The 18,564-nt window shown below is 43.3% G+C and overlaps 1 protein-coding gene across 4 annotated transcripts in view; it reads right to left on the bottom strand.

Moving 5' to 3' along the window:
* Nucleotides 1-524: 524 nt before the first annotated feature.
* TADA2A (transcriptional adaptor 2A) overlaps nt 525-18,564 on the bottom strand; it is a 50,346-nt gene continuing 32,306 nt past the window's right edge. For 3 of the 4 annotated variants that reach the window (XM_047757225.1, XM_047757226.1, XM_047757227.1), the window contains 8 exons: nt 16,612-16,675; nt 14,724-14,767; nt 10,944-11,054; nt 9,079-9,150; nt 7,325-7,457; nt 6,563-6,606; nt 4,140-4,213; nt 525-1,390 (listed from right to left, as the gene is read on the bottom strand). In XM_047757225.1, coding sequence (XP_047613181.1) covers nt 1,205-1,390; nt 4,140-4,213; nt 6,563-6,606; nt 7,325-7,457; nt 9,079-9,150; nt 10,944-11,054; nt 14,724-14,767; nt 16,612-16,675 — 728 coding nt within the window. In that variant the 3' untranslated portion in view covers nt 525-1,204. The remainder of the gene's footprint in view (nt 1,391-4,139; nt 4,214-6,562; nt 6,607-7,324; nt 7,458-9,078; nt 9,151-10,943; nt 11,055-14,723; nt 14,768-16,611; nt 16,676-18,564) is intronic. The other variant, XM_047757228.1, reaches the window with a different exon arrangement.

The raw sequence follows: 18,564 nt of genomic DNA, 5'->3' as shown, positions 1-18,564 counted from the left end.
TCTTACATCGGTCAAAAAGCCTAAGCAGATACTTCCAACAAAGCATACAATATTTGAATTAGATATATTGAACGTGGAGAGAATTAGAGAGTCAGTCAGCTACTGGAGGTAATCTGTGCGGATTCTAAAGTATTTCTAAATAACTTCTCTGACAACAGAGAAGGGATAACCTTGACTCTGGGTTTGGCTTCTCGTTGTGCAGAAAGATTTGAGAACCAAGTTTCAGCTGTGGTGGGGTCACTCATCCTCATGTCTAGCGAGTTCCATATAGGACAAGGCTTTACTTTTGTTCTGAAAGTAGCTTCTAGTGTAGGCTAGCTTTTCACCGTTGAGAAATTAGGGTTTAGGTCTCAATCCAAACAACACAGAGATTAAATGCAACATCTCCATCCTCATAGGTTTGGTTTCCCAGGAAGCCCAGGGTGAGCCCAGGACACACGTTAGCAGACAGTGCAGTGTGATGAGGCAGGCCTCCAACACTCTAGGTGTGCTTTAGTTACCAGAATACTTGACACACCCACAAATTACGTAGCAAAACATTTTAATCCATTAATTCTAAAAATAACAGACATTTCACATCCGGTGCCACCTCCTCAAAAGTCTACTGCAGATTACAGTCAGACTGCAAATTACGAAGCCAGACATTAAAGTTCAAGATGCAATCTGGGACACGACCATCATGGGGAGGTCTTCTGCCTCTTTGCTCGTAAACGTAAAGTTGTCGGCTTCAAAACATCCTCAGATGGAAAGAGCTTTCTCCTGCCCTAGAGCCTTTTTCTTTATTTTAAATCTGTCCATAAAGTTTGAAGACAAATAGATAATCAGAAAACCAACTGACCAAGCAAGTACAAGGATCTGAGCTGGATTCCTGGGACTAAAGACTGGTTTAGTTCTATTTCTACCAGCGCTGTGATGTGAGGTACGATGGTTCCTGTTTTCGTTACAAGAGGTGTTAGGAATGAATGCCCACACACAATTAATAATAGCTTATCTAGCATGTACCTCGGCAGTACGATACTAACAACAGGAGTAGTTTAAAGCAGGGTGGAGAAGAAAATAGACGTTAATACAACTTAAGGTTGCCTTTGTTCTTCTCTTTTTACGGCGAGAATTCAGCTCAAAAACGAAACTCCACAATGCCCGTCCTGTCCTTTGGCTCACCACATTTCAAACTTGTGATTTCTGATCCCAGACCTGGGCAGCCTCAGGCTTTAGTGATGTAGCCTTCTCGGATGAGGAAGTCATAGATTTTCCGGGTTTTGTTCACGTCTATCTTGATGAGTGCTCTTGCCTGGGCCAGTCTCAAGCCTCCTTGCTTGTTACATTCGTTCAATAGAGCAGATTTGTATTCTAAATAGGCTCCTGGGACCAACCTCACCATCTGACAGAGCTGCAAGACATGGCAAATTTAATAAACATTAACATCTGTCATTCTCATAATTTAATCCAGCAGGTATAGCCAAAATAAAAATTAAAAACTGACATCAACCTCCAACTATTTATAGGAGCTGCTGGGCGGCTGGACTGCATTCCATTCTGGCTCTTCTTTGGAGATAATACTCTCCAAAGAGACAGAAGAAAGCAGAGTATGATGCTGGGAGAGCTTCAGCACAGGCTGGCTGGCTCACCTGGGCTTGCCAGGGAGACAAGCCTGTGTCTGAGGAGCAGCCTGGGGTAGAGCCCAGCACAGCCAGGCAGGGAAGGGCTGCAGGTACTTGTAGGAATCACATTCTTTTTGGTGTCAGCATACAATGTAGTCCCTGCTTTGGGGATTACATTTCCTACTTCAGAGTAAGAGGAGATATAGAGACCTTGCTAAGAGGCCATTTTAACTGTTAAAAATCTAGAAAGCTGGCTCAATTTCAGTTCACCCGTCGTTATCTAGCAATAAACAGTCTGAGGTCACCATTTTGTAGGTATTTACTGCTTGAAACTCTGGGCCATTCAACACTGGAACCAGAATGTAGTATTTCCTCAGCAATACTTAGATGTAACATGCACTTCCTTCTACTCCCAGACTAATCCTTTCTGTCCCTTTTGAGTAAAATAAGACTAATACTAGCTCTGACTCCATGACTTATCCTTACTGTGTGACCTGAATTTAATGACACAGACTGGCAGATGAGGACACCGATCTTGGGAACGGTAAAAGGAGCACAAGAGGAACAAAAGAGCAATTCCTCTTTTGGAATGGACTAGAGATCTGCGGCACATTCTTTTGAAAACGATGATGACTCTTCTGAGGCTGGATTTAAATTTGAGAAATAGCTAAAAGTAAGATGAAGACACAGACAATGATTATAATGGAAAAGTAGGTCACGGCATTTTCATAAAACTTAAGGTGTGACTAGAGTTCCTGCTGTGGCACAGTGGGTCAAGAAACTGACTGCAGTGGCTTGGATCACTGTGGAGGTGAGGGTTCAATCCCCAGCCCAGCCTGGTGGGTTAAAGGATCCAATGTTGCTACAGCTGTGGCTTGGATTCAATCCCTGGCTTTCCATATGCTGCAGTAGAGCCATAAAATGAAAACAAAATTAATGTGTGACTATATCTGACGAGGAATTTCTTGTTTATGCTCATACACATACTATGAAGACAATTCAAATATCTTTTAAGTGATGGCTATTTTGCTGAAATAAGAACTTCTTTTTTCCTTTTTGTCTTTTTAGGGCCACACCTGCAGCATATGGAAGTTCCCAGGCTAGGGGTCCAATCGAAGCTACAGCTGCCAGCCTACACCACAGCCACAGCAGCGCCAGATCCAAGCTGTACCTGGACACCACAGCTCACAGCAATGCTGGATTCCTGACCCACTGAGCGAGGCCAGAGATCAAAACTGCATCCTCATGGATACTAGTTGGATTCGTTTCCGCTGCGCCACAACAGGAACTCTAAGAGTAGAACTTCTGATGGAGTTCCCTGGTGGCCTAACAGTTATGGTTCAGTCAGTGCTGTGGCACAGGTTTGATCCCTGGTCTGGGAACTTTTACATGGCTGCAGGCATAGCCAAAAATAAATAAAAAAAAAAAAGAAGAGGAGTTCCCGTCGTGGCGCAGTGGTTAACGAATCCGACTAGGAACCATGAGGTTGCGGGTTCGGTCCCTGCCCTTGCTCAGTGGGTTAACGATCTGGCGTTGCCGTGAGCTGTGGTGTAGGTTGCAGACGCGGCTCGGATCCCGAGTTGCTGTGGCTCTGGCGTAGGCCGGTGGCTACAGCTCCGATTCGACCCCTAGCCTGGGAACCTCCATATGCCGCGGGAGCGGCCCAAGAAATAGCAACAACAACAACAAGACAAAAAAAAAAAAGAAGATAATCTTAGAGAAAAAAAAAAGAGTAGAACTTCTGAAAGCGACCACTCTAATAGGAAATAACTATTTTCACATACAAGTAATTTTAAGCTTGCAAAAAATTATATTCATTTACATACAGTATCTGGTACATGGTAAATGCTTCATAAACAATAGTGCTTTTATTTTTTTATTTTTTTTTGTCTTTTTAGCTATTTCTTGGGCCACTCCCACGGCATATGGAGGTTCCCAGGCTAGGGGTTGAATCGGAGCTGCAGCCACCGGCCTACGCCAGAGCCACAGCAACGCGGGATCTGAGCCGCGTCTGCAACCTACACCACAGCTCACGGCAACGCCGGATCCTTAACCCACTGAGCAAGGGCAGGGACCGAACCCGCAACCTCATGGTTCCTAGTCGGATTCGTTAACCACTGTGCCACGACGGGAACTCCAACAATAGTGCTTTTAGAGTTACATTAGCTTATGTTCTTCTTTCAGAACAGAAATGGTAGCAAGTGACAAGGAAAGGAGTCCTTGAGATCTGCTGAAGTTGGTTAGCTCTTTAGCACCTAGATCTCCAGCGTGGACTAAGCTGTACACGCATAACTGCTACCCGGACAGAGTAAAGCGGGTTTGATCTGTTTTGTTTTTTTTTTAGTTTTTTTTGGAAGTTCCTGGGCCAGGGATTGAACCTGTGCCACAACAGCCGCCCGAGCCGCTTCAGTGACAATGCTGGATCCTTAACCAGCACAGCCATGCAGGAACTCCCCTATAACGTGTTTTTAGTGACAACTCAATGAACAACCAGCCCCTACTCTCTTTCCTCTATCCAGTTCCCCCTCTTTTTGTTACCTCCTTCTCCTTTTCATTCAATTTCTCTGTGCCAGGGAGGCCAGTGAGGTTCAAGGGCGGTGCACTTCGTCTACCTACAGATACAGACAGAAAAGGGCATATATTTCATGAGAGTGATGATCCCCCAAGTGTAAAAAGTATAACAAAGTTCATCAGCCAGGCCGGTTTGGAACAAGACACTACAGACAGCTGTCAGAAGTCTCTACCCATCACCTCAGGCCTCAGTTTAGCTGGCAACACGGGAACACCACTGTCATGTGAAAATAAAAATGGTAAGTCATGTGCCCTTTGCCTTGATAAAATACAAATATAATCACATATACCTTAGCATCAAATATGACTATTCTTCCTAACCTAGTAGGGGATTCTAAAATCTAAAGCCCATCTGTCACCCAGTTAAGGTTGCACGCTGCCTGCCTTGACAGATGAGGAGTGGAAAGAACAACTCGGCAGGAGAGACATTTCCCAACCCTGCCGCTCTGCCAGCACTGCAAGGCAAACATGGTAATTAACCAACTACCATCCCCCTTGAGATCAAAGGCAGAGTGTTAGGCCAGCAAAAGGCCTTTCTTATTTATTATGTGGGGGAATCTCTGCTCCTTCCAAAGTAGCCCTGTTTACCTGAATGATCCACACAGAGGAACAATGAGCCACTATATGGCAAAGGAGAGGCTGAGGTGAACTCACATACTTGAGAAAGAAACCCAAGTACCAGGTCACTGCCCTGGATGAGAAGCCTGATGTGAAAAGGTTTTTGGTTTTGTTTAGCATGTATACCTGGAATCAGTGCTCAGCTGGGGATGAGTGGACTGCACTGAAACAAGGAACGTATAGCTACTACATTCAGTTTAGGTGGTGGAGGGAAAGAGGAGAGGCTGTTGCAGGCTGCTCTGCTATGGAAGAGGCTTCCCTGTCACATCCACAGAGGGGATGAGTGCCTTACCCTAAAGCCTCAGGAAGGAAGCCCACAGTCATTCCGTGCCTCACCCAAGTGACCAGAGGCTGGGTTAGATCAGGGATCCAGGCTGCCTACTCTGCGTTGCCTTGGGATCAAATAGAGTATGAAGGGGAGCCAAGGGATCTCCCAGCTTAATGCAGGGACCAAGGAAAGCTAACACCCGCCCAGGAAGTGCAAAGAGTGAGGGTGACTGGTTCAAAAAACACAAATGCCAAAGGTGCACAGTCATGTTTGCTCATTTTTCCTTTTAGGGCCTTGTCTGTGGCACATGGAGGTTCCTAGGCTAGGGGCCGAATCGGAGCTGTAGCTGCTGGCGTACACCACAGCCACAGCAACACAGGATCTGAGCCGCATCTGCGACCTACACCACAGCTCACGGCAATGCCGGATCCTCAACCCACTGAGCAAGGTCAGGGATTGAACTTGCGTCCTCATGGATGCTAGTCAGATTCGTTTCCATTGAACCATGATGGAAACATCCCTTGTTCATTCATTTTAATTAGCCAATATTAAGTTATTTGTATTTTTGTATTTAGACTGAGGGGAGGGGTGGATGTAAGAAACATATAAAACAAAACTTGGATTTAACTGTTTTGGTTATTCCCTAAAAGACTCTCTTTTAATTACTTGAAACAAGAGGGTAAAAAAAAAAAAAAAAAAATCCCTAAAGCAGCCTTTTCTGAGCCCTGTCTAGATCCTGAATCTGAGAGATTTTGAATGGGATCACAAGGTCTGTTGTTCCAAGCTTCCAAAAAATGGTAAAACTGCAAGTGGGTCAACTTCTGACAAGGGCAGTCTGTCCTCAGTGGAGTGGTCGGCATGTTCGGACTGGGGGACATGGCTAATCTACTATTTGGGGCAGGGGTGAACGATAACCATGAAAACGGGCAAATAGCACAATCTTGGACCAGAGCTCTACAACTAACACCCCCTCAAACTACCATCCACTGATTACCAGGCACCAAGGATTATCAGACAGCGTTTGGCTTAATCCTGCTCTGTACACTAACCTCAAAATAGGACATACCCCAGGAGGTAAAGATAAGAAATACCTTAAGTTTCCAACTTATAAAGAAAATCTTTCTTTTCTGGCAAGTAGCCTGCCCCTTTGCTCACATAAGACAGAGCCTTTAATTGATCCCCTGTGAGACAATGTCAAAATCTGTGGCAGACAGAACCACAGTAAACTAACTGCCCACGAACAATGATAAAATAGAGAAAACACCTGTCTGGAGTTCGTTCTTTCCCTGTCTTTGCAGTCCAAACCTGAGGAAAGGCCCTGTTTGACAATGAAGATTCTAAAATCTTGCTGACGTTCATAAACCAGGATACCACACTTAATCCCCACTCCTCTGCCCAAGCAGCTGGCAGCTCCCACAAAAGCAGAAGGGATTGCTGGGTCACCCTAATTCCCTAGAATGAAAACTTCACAATCAAGGCTTGTTCCAGCCCGAAACATAATTACCTGAATTCGAAGCCATTGGAACAGAAGGACTCAGGCCAGAATCACTACAATGAAGAAGAGGAATTTAAACTTACGTCACATCAAAGAAAGCAATTTCCAAAAGCCCACATGAGACTGAGTGACATTTATCGGGTCAGTTACTCCGAAGAGAAGTAATGAGACAGACGGCTATGCTCTCCAGGATACCTCAACTGAACTACCCAGGAAAGGAAATCACTCGGATTTGCCAAGAAGACGACCTCTTGGCCTGGCCCATCACGGAGGCCACTCATGGGGAAGGAACAGAAACATGATTCTCCGATGAAAATCATACCAATAAATATAGAGGGAGAAAGAAGGCATGGGGAGAGAATTTACTAATTAAAAAAATAAGAGCAGGACGTTCCCTTGCGGCCCAGCAAGTTAAGGATCTGGCATTGCTGCACCTGTGGCCCAGGCTGCAAATGCACTGCGGGCGGGTTGGATCCCTGGTCTGGGCGTTTCCACATGTCATGGATGGGGAGGGGAGAATCAAAGCAGCAAAGTGGGATTCTAGGAGGCCAGTTATGTTTCTCAAAACTGTCAGTACCATGCTGTTTCTGAGAGACTGCTAATATGTTCTGAATTCTGCTAGCTACCCAATTAGGACTGCTCTGCTCTGTCAATTTACAAGAAGGAGGAGGAAATGCTGAAGATCATTCCAACAACAAAGAAATGTCTGAAAATTCAGGGAAGGCCAAAACATCCAAGGGGCTGCTCCTTCCCCCGGCGTTAAGCCCTCACATGTCAGCCTGCCGGCGGAGCCACTGCTGGCAGGCACTGCTGTCCTGGATGTACTGGAGGACTTCGGAGAGCATGGTACGTTTGAGGCGCTCCTCTTCTCGGGTCTTCTTGAGGTGATCATAGGTTCTGGCACCTGGGGGTATGAAAAAACCGCCACCACGGTGACCACAATGACCACGGAGCAGAACTAACTGAAGAGCTTCCTAACTGATCAGCAAACAGTCCGTCTTTTTAAAATTTCCTTTGCAAAACTGCTTCCACGATTGTTTTCCTAAGAGCAAAGTGATTTCCCCTAGTTTGAAATCCCTTTTTTGACAAGAAATGAAAATATTTTCCTTTTCTACCTTTAAGGGATTTGGGAGGGGGAGAAAAAAAACCCAAACGGAAAAGTACAAAGAGTTGCTTATATCCCTCAAAAAGTAACTTTTAATATTGTCATCTTTACTTCCTGTTCTGTTTTTTCTATCCATGTATTTTGGCAAGTCACACAAGTGCTATACATGTACCCTTCCTTAAAAACCACTCAGAATTACAAATAAAAGCAAGCCCTCATTGACCAGTACTATCCTTCCCCCTCTTTCCCAGAGGCAATCAGTATCAGGTAACCAAAACGTGGTATCAGAGTCTTTATATGCATCTTGCTCAACAGCTGCATAGCGCTTTTCATACATCACAAAGGAACACAGGATCCAAAGGACCACACCAGCGGGTTTTCAACCACGTCCCACAGAGCCCCAGGATCCCGTGAACGTCTCTCGGGGATTACTGAGAAGACCACGAGCACCTCCACATCCTGGTGGTCCTGGGTTCCACACAGGACCTGAACCATCAGACATCAACCAAAGCAGTCCCATTTCTATCTTATTTACGGATGGGACCTCCACATAAAATTTCATTTTATAAACAGCTTCCATCATTAAAAATAAAGAGCCACTATAGGAGGCCAAACTTACACCCATAGGACCACTTCTTGTGGGCAGTGGGTGACAACTGTCAATTTACAAGAAGAAGGAGGAAATGCTGAAGATCATTCCAACAACAACAAAACAACAGAAACTGCCATTTAGGGAGGCTTTACTGTGTGCCAGGTACTGTGCTATGTTTCCATGCATTATCTCTAATCTTCATATTAACTGCAAGAGACTTGGAAACTGAACGAACAGAATTATAGATGTGGCGAACAGAATTATAGATCTGTTAACAGAAGAGCCAGAACCTAAACCCAAGTTGTCCTAAACTTCAGGTCTTAATACTGCAACACACTGCCTTCCCTATGACCTGGCTCTACTACAACCATCTCCTTCATCACTTTAAACCTTGGTTTCTTCATTAAATGAAAATAACAATACCTACCTCATTGTTTGTAATGAGAATTAAATGGCAAGCCAGGTGAAGGGCATAGGGTAGGGCCTCAAGTAACTAGGATGCAAGCAGTTAGAGCTGGGTTAATAAGAATGATCAGACTACCCGTCACTAAATTTTAAAAGGCTGAGGCTATTTCTTAAGGGCAACAGACTCCTAAATCTAAAGCAGCATCTCTCTTTTCTCTGTTATAACTTTCATTTCACCTCAGATAATTCATACAGTGGTATTTATAAGGATTAAATGAATGAAACTTTACTGGAAGGACTGAAAACTCATTCTGAAATATAAAAGCTTGTTTTAAAAAAAAATCCACAGCACCTCAGAGATGTCCTCTATGTGTTAGGAAGACACTTGCCCTCTGACCTCATGCGTAGCTTAAACATACTTACTACAAAAATTGGTAATGCCTGCTGTCCTGTATTCCTGGAGCCTCTTGATTTCCCTTCGGAGTTCAAATTCCACTGTTTATCCCCCCAAAACAAACACAAGAGAAAAATTGGAAAAACAAAATCAGTATCAATGAGCACTTTTACTGTTGGATATTTTTAGTAATTCTGCCTTATAAAAAAACTGGGCAAATCCATTTGGGGAATCCTATTTGCTGCTGACATCTCATTAGAAATTTTACCCGGAGTTCCCGTCGTGGCGCAGTGGTTAACGAATCCGACTAGGAACCATGAAGTTGCGGGTTCGGTCCCTGCCCTTGCTCAGTGGGTCAACGACCCGGCGTTGCTGTGAGCTGTGGTGTAGGTTGCAGACGCGGCTCGGATCCCGAGTTGCTGTGGGTCTGGCGTAGGCCGGTGGCTACAGCTCCGACTGGACCCCTAGCCTGGGAACCTCCATATGCCGTGGGAGCGGCCCAAGAAATAGCAAAAAGACAAAAAAAAAAGACAAAAAAAAAGAAATTTTACCCAAGAGCTGACAAAAACGTGCTCCAGCTGTCTTCGGGCTTCTATCTCCAGCTGGAGAAAGCAGCTGGAATTGACTGTCTTCTAGAAAACTCACAGTGAACTGGCTGAATTCATTTAGCTACAGAAGTAATGAATATAATTTTTTTAAGCCACCAAGTTTCCCTGCTCTATTTATTCTCTGTTAAAAGCTCTAGCCACAAAACCAAATTCTTTTATGAAACCCATCTCTGGTATTACTTGATGTGGCCCGTTTGCAAGGCAAGGACAAAAGCTCCATGCTCAAGTCCCAGAGAGTTTCTTTACAGCTTTTCTCCTATAGGAACAAAAGAGCAATTGTGTTTTCCATAAAGCAAAGATTTCTGCCTCCTCTGAGCACACAGATCAGGTTGCGCTGCTTAGGTTATTACATGACAGAACATCCAAATTTGGGTGCTTTGAAACAGGATGAAGGAAGAGCCTGGACCATCCACAGGATGTAGTTCTTTGCAGTGACACATAAACCAGGGATGGCACAAACTGGGACAGGAAGTAAGGATCAGTCACCCAGTATAAACTACAAAAAGAACGCCAACCAAACAGGGTGTGTGGTGAGGACAACCAGGCTGGCTCAGATAAATGCCTACAATGTCATGGAAGAAACATTTGCATGATGAGAACAGGGTAAGAGCCTTCAGGAAGCACCTTCCCAGAATGAAACTTGGGGGTCAATGCATGAATCTCATCAGGAAAGTATAGACTTAGCCACCCAGTTCAGACTGTTTTAATGTCTAGGCTATTTTTTATACTGAAAAATCAAATGGTAGTTACTCTCTTAGAGAAAAAGGCAAGAAAACGATGGACGTACTATATACTATCTCCACGAGTCATTCAACTCTGTCCCCATTTTAAAAACCAGTTTTAATATGAAAATAATCATGAACAAAATAACATGATGTCTGGGATTTGTGTCAAAATAATCCACCTGAGGGTGGGAGGGGAGTGGGTGGTAAACTGGTCCTGTGTTGATAATTGCTGAAATTGGGCTCATTATACTGCGAACATGGGGGTTCATTATACTATTGTGATCTCTATTTTCGCATATGTTTTAAAACTCTCATAACAAAAAGGGGGAAAATTAATAAACTACTGTTTATCTGAGGGGGAAAAAGGCTTTTTAAAGGCTCTCTACTCTCACCCCCAAAGTCCCAGATTTATCTCACAGTAATAAACAGGAAGAAATACAAAAATATCCACTTATTTGCAGAACTTCACATAAAATACACCATTACGTCTCCTATTTATATAAGCACACACACATACACACACACACACACATACTTGCTCAAGGTTCAAAAACCACCTACATGCATGGCTTTCAATGAACTTGTCATGCTCCACTGGTCCCACTATCCTTGCAAATCGCCTCATGGTTTCATAAAGGTCTTGGACTTCCTTGGGATATCGCCGTTCCATTACTACAGAGAAAGTAAAGAATACAAGGATCTCTGAGTTTTCCACATTTCTTTTATAAGAAGTAAAACGGAAGGACATTATTTCTAACCTCACACGACTAACTTACCCAAGCCAGGAAGCAAACTGGAAAACTAAGAATGGAGAACACTGATCATAGCCATCACAGAACCAGAGTGACGCTCCCAGAGGGATGCTGTGATCACTGCAGGCCATCTGCACTGCTGAGCACCCTGCTAACCCCCACCCCCATCTCTTAATCTGTACTGGGGCAGGAACGGCTGGCAGTAATGGGAAAGATGATTAAAGGCAGATCATGAGTTCTTAGGAAAAATGCTGGGCAAAACTTCTGGTATTAACTTATACAGAACAAGGCAAGCACAGACACAGTAATTCATCTAGAAGAGGTAGATGAGCCTGGAAAAAGCACCTGATCTCTTGCATGCCCCGCCAAAAACCTTCTTTGTAACTACACATTCTCGAGTAAGATATTTATTTCTTAACTCTCTATATGGGTCATTTTGCCTTCCTCTAAACTTAATTTAGTACCACAATTTAACTGACTACTACTGACATTATATTTTGATAACTCTCAGTAAATGATCATATGTATGCAGCACAGCCAGGGCCAGCAACTCTGAGGATCACTACTGACCAAATTTCTAATAAAAAGGGCTATCAGCAAAAGATGAGGAGTAACACCCACCAACAATAACTGGTACATTGGGGTGGCTAGGAACTCTTGAACCCCTACCCAGTCATTTCAGTAAGAGAGTTAACTAGGCGGCTAGTTCCGTCCACTTTAATGCTAAAGACACAGGCTTCCACTTACAAGTTATGTAAAACACCCTTCTCTACAGGGATCATACAGAAAAATCTGGAGTAAAATGTTTTAATCTGATGAAAAAAACTCCTATGCCTACCATCCTAAGGTCATGAACATTCAGTATCATGGCAACTGGAAACCCCTCAAACCACACTGCCCATCCACTTCTTCCTCAGAAGCAACAGCGCTGCCCCTCAGCTCTACATGGTAGAGATACAGTTAAAAGAATAAGGAGGCAAAACTGATCTCTGTCTCTCAGCTGAGAATAGAATTTATATAGAGTCAAGGTCTTCTATGTAAAGTTTAAAATCCAAATGACCTATGGAAAGCGCAGGAATTCAGATGTAGGAACCCACTACTGTGGCTACCAGAACATGACCAATTACTGTCTACAGAAAGGACAAGGGAGATCTGGTCTTGGGTTATTTTTGCCAACCCACAGCTCTCGATGAGAATGTGGTTAAACAGGCGATGATGTACGCTGCTAGAAGGAGTACAAATTGATATAACCATCTTTTAGAAAACATGCTGGCAGCATGTGTCAAGCATTCTTAATAACCATATTCCTTGACCTATTAATTGTGCTTCTGGGAATCTAACTTAAAAAAATATTCTGGAGTTCCCGTCGTGGCGCAGTGGTTAACGAATCCGACTAGGAACCATGAGGTTGTGGGTTCGGTCCCTGCCCTTGCTCAGTGGGTTAAGGGTCCGGCGTTGCCATGAGCTGTGGTGTAGGTCGCAGACGTGGCTCGGATCCCTCGTTGCTGTGGGTCTGGTGTAGGCCGGTGGCCACAGCTCCGATTGGACCCCTAGCCTGGGAACCTCCATATGCCGTGGGAGCGGCCCAAGAAATAGCAAAAAGACCGAAAAAAAAAAAAAATTCTGTGTATATTTACCTGTGACTTGAGTCACTTTGCTGTACAGAAGAAACTGGCACAACATTGTAAATCAACCATAATTTTTTTTTGTCTTTTTTTTGTTATTTCTTGGGCCGCTCCCGTGGCATGTGGAGGTTCCCAGGCTAGGGGTCCAATTGGAGCTGTGGCCACCGGCCTACGCCAGAGCCACAGCAACGCGGGATCCGAGCCGCGTCTGCAACCTACACCACAGCTCACGGCAATACCGGATTGTTAACGCACTGAGTGAGGGCAGGGACCGAACCCGCAACCTCATGGTTCCTAGTCGGATTCGTTAACCACTGCGCCACGACGGGAACTCCTCAACCATAATTTTTAAAAAATTTAAGAAAAGGACAACTATTCTAAATACAGACAAAACTTTATTCACAAACAAGTTTACCTTAGATTTATAATGATTGAAAAAACTGGAGTTCTTGCTGTGGCACAGTGGATTAAGAATTTGACTGCAGGGGCTCAGGTTGCTGCAGAGGTGTGGGTTTGATCCCTGGCCCAGCACAGTGGGTTAAGGATCTGGCATTGCTGCATCTGCAGGGTAAGTCACAGCTGTGTCTTAGATTCTACCCCTGGCCCAGGAACTTCCATATGCCATGGTGTGGCCATAAAAGAAAAAAACAAAAACAACTGAAAATAAGCTAAATATCTAATAATAAAAGACAGACTAAGCACATGATTATACATTTATGTATCTATACAACATATCACCTGTCAAAAATGACATCATCCAAAGATCATAATCACTTGAGAAATGCGTAATGGAAAGTGAGAAAGGACATAAAATGTTACCTACTTATGATCAGGACTATATTAAAAATACTTAACTCAAAACTGGCTGACCTGAACCTTCCAGTGGCCCAGAGTGCCAAACCCTGTGAAAGTCCACCAACCAGCATATGAAGCACAATCATCATTACGTACTTTTACAAAAAGACTACTATGACATACAACTATTATAAACATAGACAGACATTGCACGATTTTTTTTTTTTTTTTTTTGCTTTTTAGGACCACACCTGTGGCATACAAGGTTCCCAGCCTATGGGTTGAATCGGAGCTACAGCTGCCGGCCTATACCACAGCCATAGCAAAGTAGGATCTGAGTTTCATCTGTGACCTACACCACAGCTTATGGCAACACTGGATTCCTGACCCATTGATTGAGGCCAGGGATCAAACACGCATCCTCATGGATACCAGTCAGATTTGTTTCTCATTGTTTCCCGGCCACAATGGGAACTCTCAATGGTCATGTTTTAATTACTACACTAATTAAAACAAAAAAAAAGAATTCTTAGCATCATTGACTATATATTAATGGCTCTCTTTTTTTGGCCACACACATGGCATGTGGACTGTTCCTGGGCCAGGGATGACTGAAGCTGTGCTACAGTTGTGACCTGTGCCACAGCTGCAGGAATGCTGGATTCTTAACCTGCTATGCCACAGGGGAACTTTCTATTAATGGTTCTTAACTCTCACTACACAACAGAATTGCCTTGAATACTTAAGGATTCTGACTGAAGTAGTCTGAGGTCTCAGGTACGAGAATTTTTTAAGCCTCCTAGGTGATGCTAATATGCAACCTGGATTAGGATGCCAAAAATGATCTGTTTAAAACTACTCGATAATGTTCGGAGTTCCCTTTGTGGTGCAGTGGAAACAAATCTGACTAGGAAACACGAGGTTGTGGGTTCAATCCCTGGCCTCACTCAGCAGGTTAAGGATCTGACATTGCTATGAGCTGTGGTGCAGGTCGAAGACGCGGCTTGGATCCCGAATTGCTATGGCTGTGGTGTAGGCTGGCAGCTACAGCTCTGATTCGACCCCTAGCCTCTGAACTTCCATATGCTGTGGGTGCAGCCCTAAAAAGCAAAAATAAATAAATAAATAAAGGGAGAAATTTTAATATAATGAAAACAGCTAATACTTACACTGAAACTTTCTAAGGTTGATTAATCCATGGTCTCTTATAATTCTAGAATGAAAACCATAATAATATATGTGATCATTAGTTGCACATTTAATAACGTCTTCCACACGCAATTTTTATTGAGACGTCCTAAACACTCTGAGGAAGAATATCAAGTTCCAAAGGAGTCACTCCCCACAGAGATCTGCAGGTCAGTGAGTTAGAGTCTCAATGTTAGGCTCTCAAGCATCCTATTATTCCTCTTCTTGGGCATAGAAGACTCTCATTAACTATTTGCTGGATGAACTCAAGGAGTCAATGAGCACTCATAAATACTGAAAAACACATTTCTGATCTTAAGATGAAGCTGAAGGGAATCTGTGTCCATGTCATAAAAATTACCCATTCAGCTTAGCAAAATGGTAATTGAGAACAGCCACTTAAGGGCAATCTATTAACCATAAAAGGACATCATGACCACACATTCATCATTTACAACTGTACATTCACATAATGCTTTGAGGCTATTTGAAATAAATCTTGTGCATATTTAATGAAAGAGCATCATAAAACATAATACCTAATGGCAACCTGAACAACTCATTTCTACAACACTGTTCCAGCTCTGTGTGTTTCCAGCAAAAAAGAATTAAGTAAACCATGCAGTTATGTGTCTGGAACCTTTGATTTGTACCAGAGGTATTCATGACTAGCAGTGGAGAAGAACAGCTGGGTAATCTGCAGCACTTCGCAGAAGCTAACTCCAGGCATGCAGAGAGTAAACTTCATTTTTAAAATTTTTTTTACTTTTCAGAGCTGCACCTGAAGCATACAGAAATTTACAGGCTAGGGGTCAAGTTGGAGCTGCAGCTGCTGGCCTACACAAAGCCACAGCAATGTGAGACCTGAGCCGTGTCTGGAATCTACACCACAGCTCATGGTAACCCCAGATCTTTAACCCACTGAGTGAGGCCAGGGATTGAACCCACATCCTCAAAGATGCTAGTCAGGTTTGTTTCCGCTGAGCCACAACAGAAACTCCCTGTAAGTTTTACTTGAGCTCGCATCTTGGTCCTTCAAGAGTGCCTCCCAAGTCCCATTCCTTTTTCCTGTTGTGATACCCTGTCTCTAGTTAGTAACACCATGGTGACATGCCTACACATATATACACACCCTCTGCATACCCTCCTCTGAACTGTTAAAGTCTCCTGGAATCCAACAGGGGTCTGGGGCCCATAATTTTATGGTTTTTGGTCTGTTGCAAAGAGAATGAATAACCAAGAGTACCTGAAATTTGTTCGTATTTTTCTGAAATCCTTTTATTTTTTAGTCTTTTTGCCATTTCTTGGGCCGCTCCCGCGGCATATGGAGGTTCCCAGGCTAGAGGTCGAATCAGAGCTGTAGCCACTGGCCTACGCCTGAGCCACAGCAATGCGGGATCCGAGCCGCATCTGTGACCTACACCACAGCTCACGGCAACGCCGGATCGTTAACCCACTGAGCAAGGGCAGGGATCGAACCTGCAACCTCATGGTTCCTAGTCGGATTCGTTAACCGCTGCGCCACGATGGGAACTCCTGAAATCCTTTTAGATAAAAAGCTTCTCATAAAAACTGAGTGGTCAGAATGGCAGCATTAGAAAAAGCATACCTTAAAAGAATACCTTAAATTTATCTGTTCCTTTCCCCTTAAAACAGTGTAACCATACTATTCACTGGTCATCATAACATCAAGAAAGGGTAAGGAAGGAGGAGGTAAAAAGCAAAAAAGGGAGAGGTATTATTATTCCCATTTGATGGATGGAAAAACTGAGTTAAGTGTATTCCTCAAAGTTAAAAGATGAGCCACAAGTGGACTATATGGTCAACAGTACAAAAGCAAAAGAAGACAGGAAGGTTTTCTATACTTACTTTTTTCGCCTCTGTCTCTCCTTTAACCTGGAATGATAGATATCCACCACAGCCATCTTCAGAGCTATAAACAAACACAAACAATAACAAAGCCAAGACAAAAGTAAATCTTTACCCAAACTCCTAAACTTTGAACCTCATACTACGAACTAGTTTATACTTACTGGTCCTGGGACATGTGTCTCCTGGAAACAAAAACACCCTGGGATACTGAATTTCTCTACCAGTAAATTACAGTGAAGTTCTTTTTTCCTATGTATATGTTTACATGAAATTAATTTCTGCTTTCTGCTGAATAGCCTCTTTGGCCAGGCCCTACCATGTATATTATTAGCTTTCATATAACAGTTCAACGAGGAATCTGAACTTTGGTCATACATGGGCTAGCAACTACATCCATTAGCGTTTCAGATTAGAAGAAAGAAATATCAAAATATAATATGCTTGGCTGTGAGCAGATGCACTATATCTGTATGTAACTTCAATTACTGGGAAATGACCAGGAACACTTTATCCAGGCCATTCTCCCTTGAGTTTGAGATAAAAATAACATAAATTCTAGCTGGATGATCTGAAGAGGTGAGTTAATGTAATTTTTTTAAACTTTTTTTGTTCATTTCTAACAACCAAAAATATTTGAATAACATCGGGTCCAAGATTTTAAGGCAATGGTTTCCAAACTTTTCTCAGGTAGCAGAAATCCTTCCAAAAATGAACTCTTTCTTGATTTCTACGGTGTTCCATGCAGAAGCCCAGGTACCAGAGAATGCCCCAGACCCTGCTGGCGTTTCCTAACACAGCTGCTCTGGACTTAAAGGCTTGAGAACGCTGTGCTGGTGAGGGTGCACTTTACGTAACCGTGGGGTGGAAGAGGCAGGAGGAATGGAGAGGAGAGGAGAAGAGGTGTCTCTGACACGCAGTATAGCCAAGTGCAAGTTTAAGAGTGGACTGTATTTCTTGTGAGAAACAGAATTAAGAAGTCAACAGTTTAAGGCAGAAAGAGAAGCAAATAAAATAGCTAAGTAAATAGTATTTACCACGTTTCAGGCTCTCTAAGCACCTTATCTCATTTATCCACCCAATAACAAGATGAGTTCAAGGGCAAAGAAAACACCCAAAGATGCAGTGGAAAGTAGTGCTAATTTTGACAATATTTCTGTAATTTTTCTAAGACTCGAACTTATGTTGTTTCCCGAGATATGTGTGGGAATGACTTAAAAAAACTGAAAAGACTGTGTTACAAAAAACTCCATAAATAAATCCTGCTGATAAATGGTTCTACTGCTTGATCATTTCAGTAGTTTAAACTTGTACAATTGGCTCTGGAGAACAAAGGGAAGGAAGGGAACACAGAGAAATAAATAGGAAGGGAACTGGAATTCTCCCAGAGGAAAATTCATATTTGGAGCTCTCTCCCTTGTCTTTATGAAGCACACAGACAGCAGCAACGATGATAAGATCTCAACTGTATGAATAACCCCGGGAGGACCACGCGCAGTAGGCAGAACCGAAATGAGAGGAAGACACTGAAAGAATGAGAATCACAGGTTCGAATGCTACTTAAAGTGACTTGAGGTCCCAGCAGAGCAGGCAAACAAAGACCCAGAGGTCATTAAAAACAAGCAAGCCCAAGGCACCCATAACCTCGCTACTGATGCAAGGCCTCTGAAATCGCAGCTTTGGGGGACGACTAGTCTCCCTGTGATTACACTCAGGACTGATAAAGTTTCCAAACGGCTGGCCTTAAAATATTTCGAGAAGTGGGTAGAAGTCAGAGGCAGCTCCTTCCCACTGCGATGTATTTCTAACATTGTTCAAAATAGCTGGCAACATGTTTCTGTTTTCCTGACAGAAGGCACTTACTGCTTGCTTGGCAAGAAAACCAACTCAGAGGCCTTAACTGCAGGGAAGCCAATCAAAATCCCTCTTGCAAGCACATGAGCACAAACCTGT

The sequence above is a fragment of the Phacochoerus africanus genome, chromosome 14, assembly GCF_016906955.1.
Source record: "Phacochoerus africanus isolate WHEZ1 chromosome 14, ROS_Pafr_v1, whole genome shotgun sequence".
Lineage (NCBI taxonomy): Eukaryota > Metazoa > Chordata > Mammalia > Artiodactyla > Suidae > Phacochoerus > Phacochoerus africanus.
Note: the sequence above shows the minus strand (reverse complement) of the source record. Positions and strands in the feature narration are given on the sequence as shown.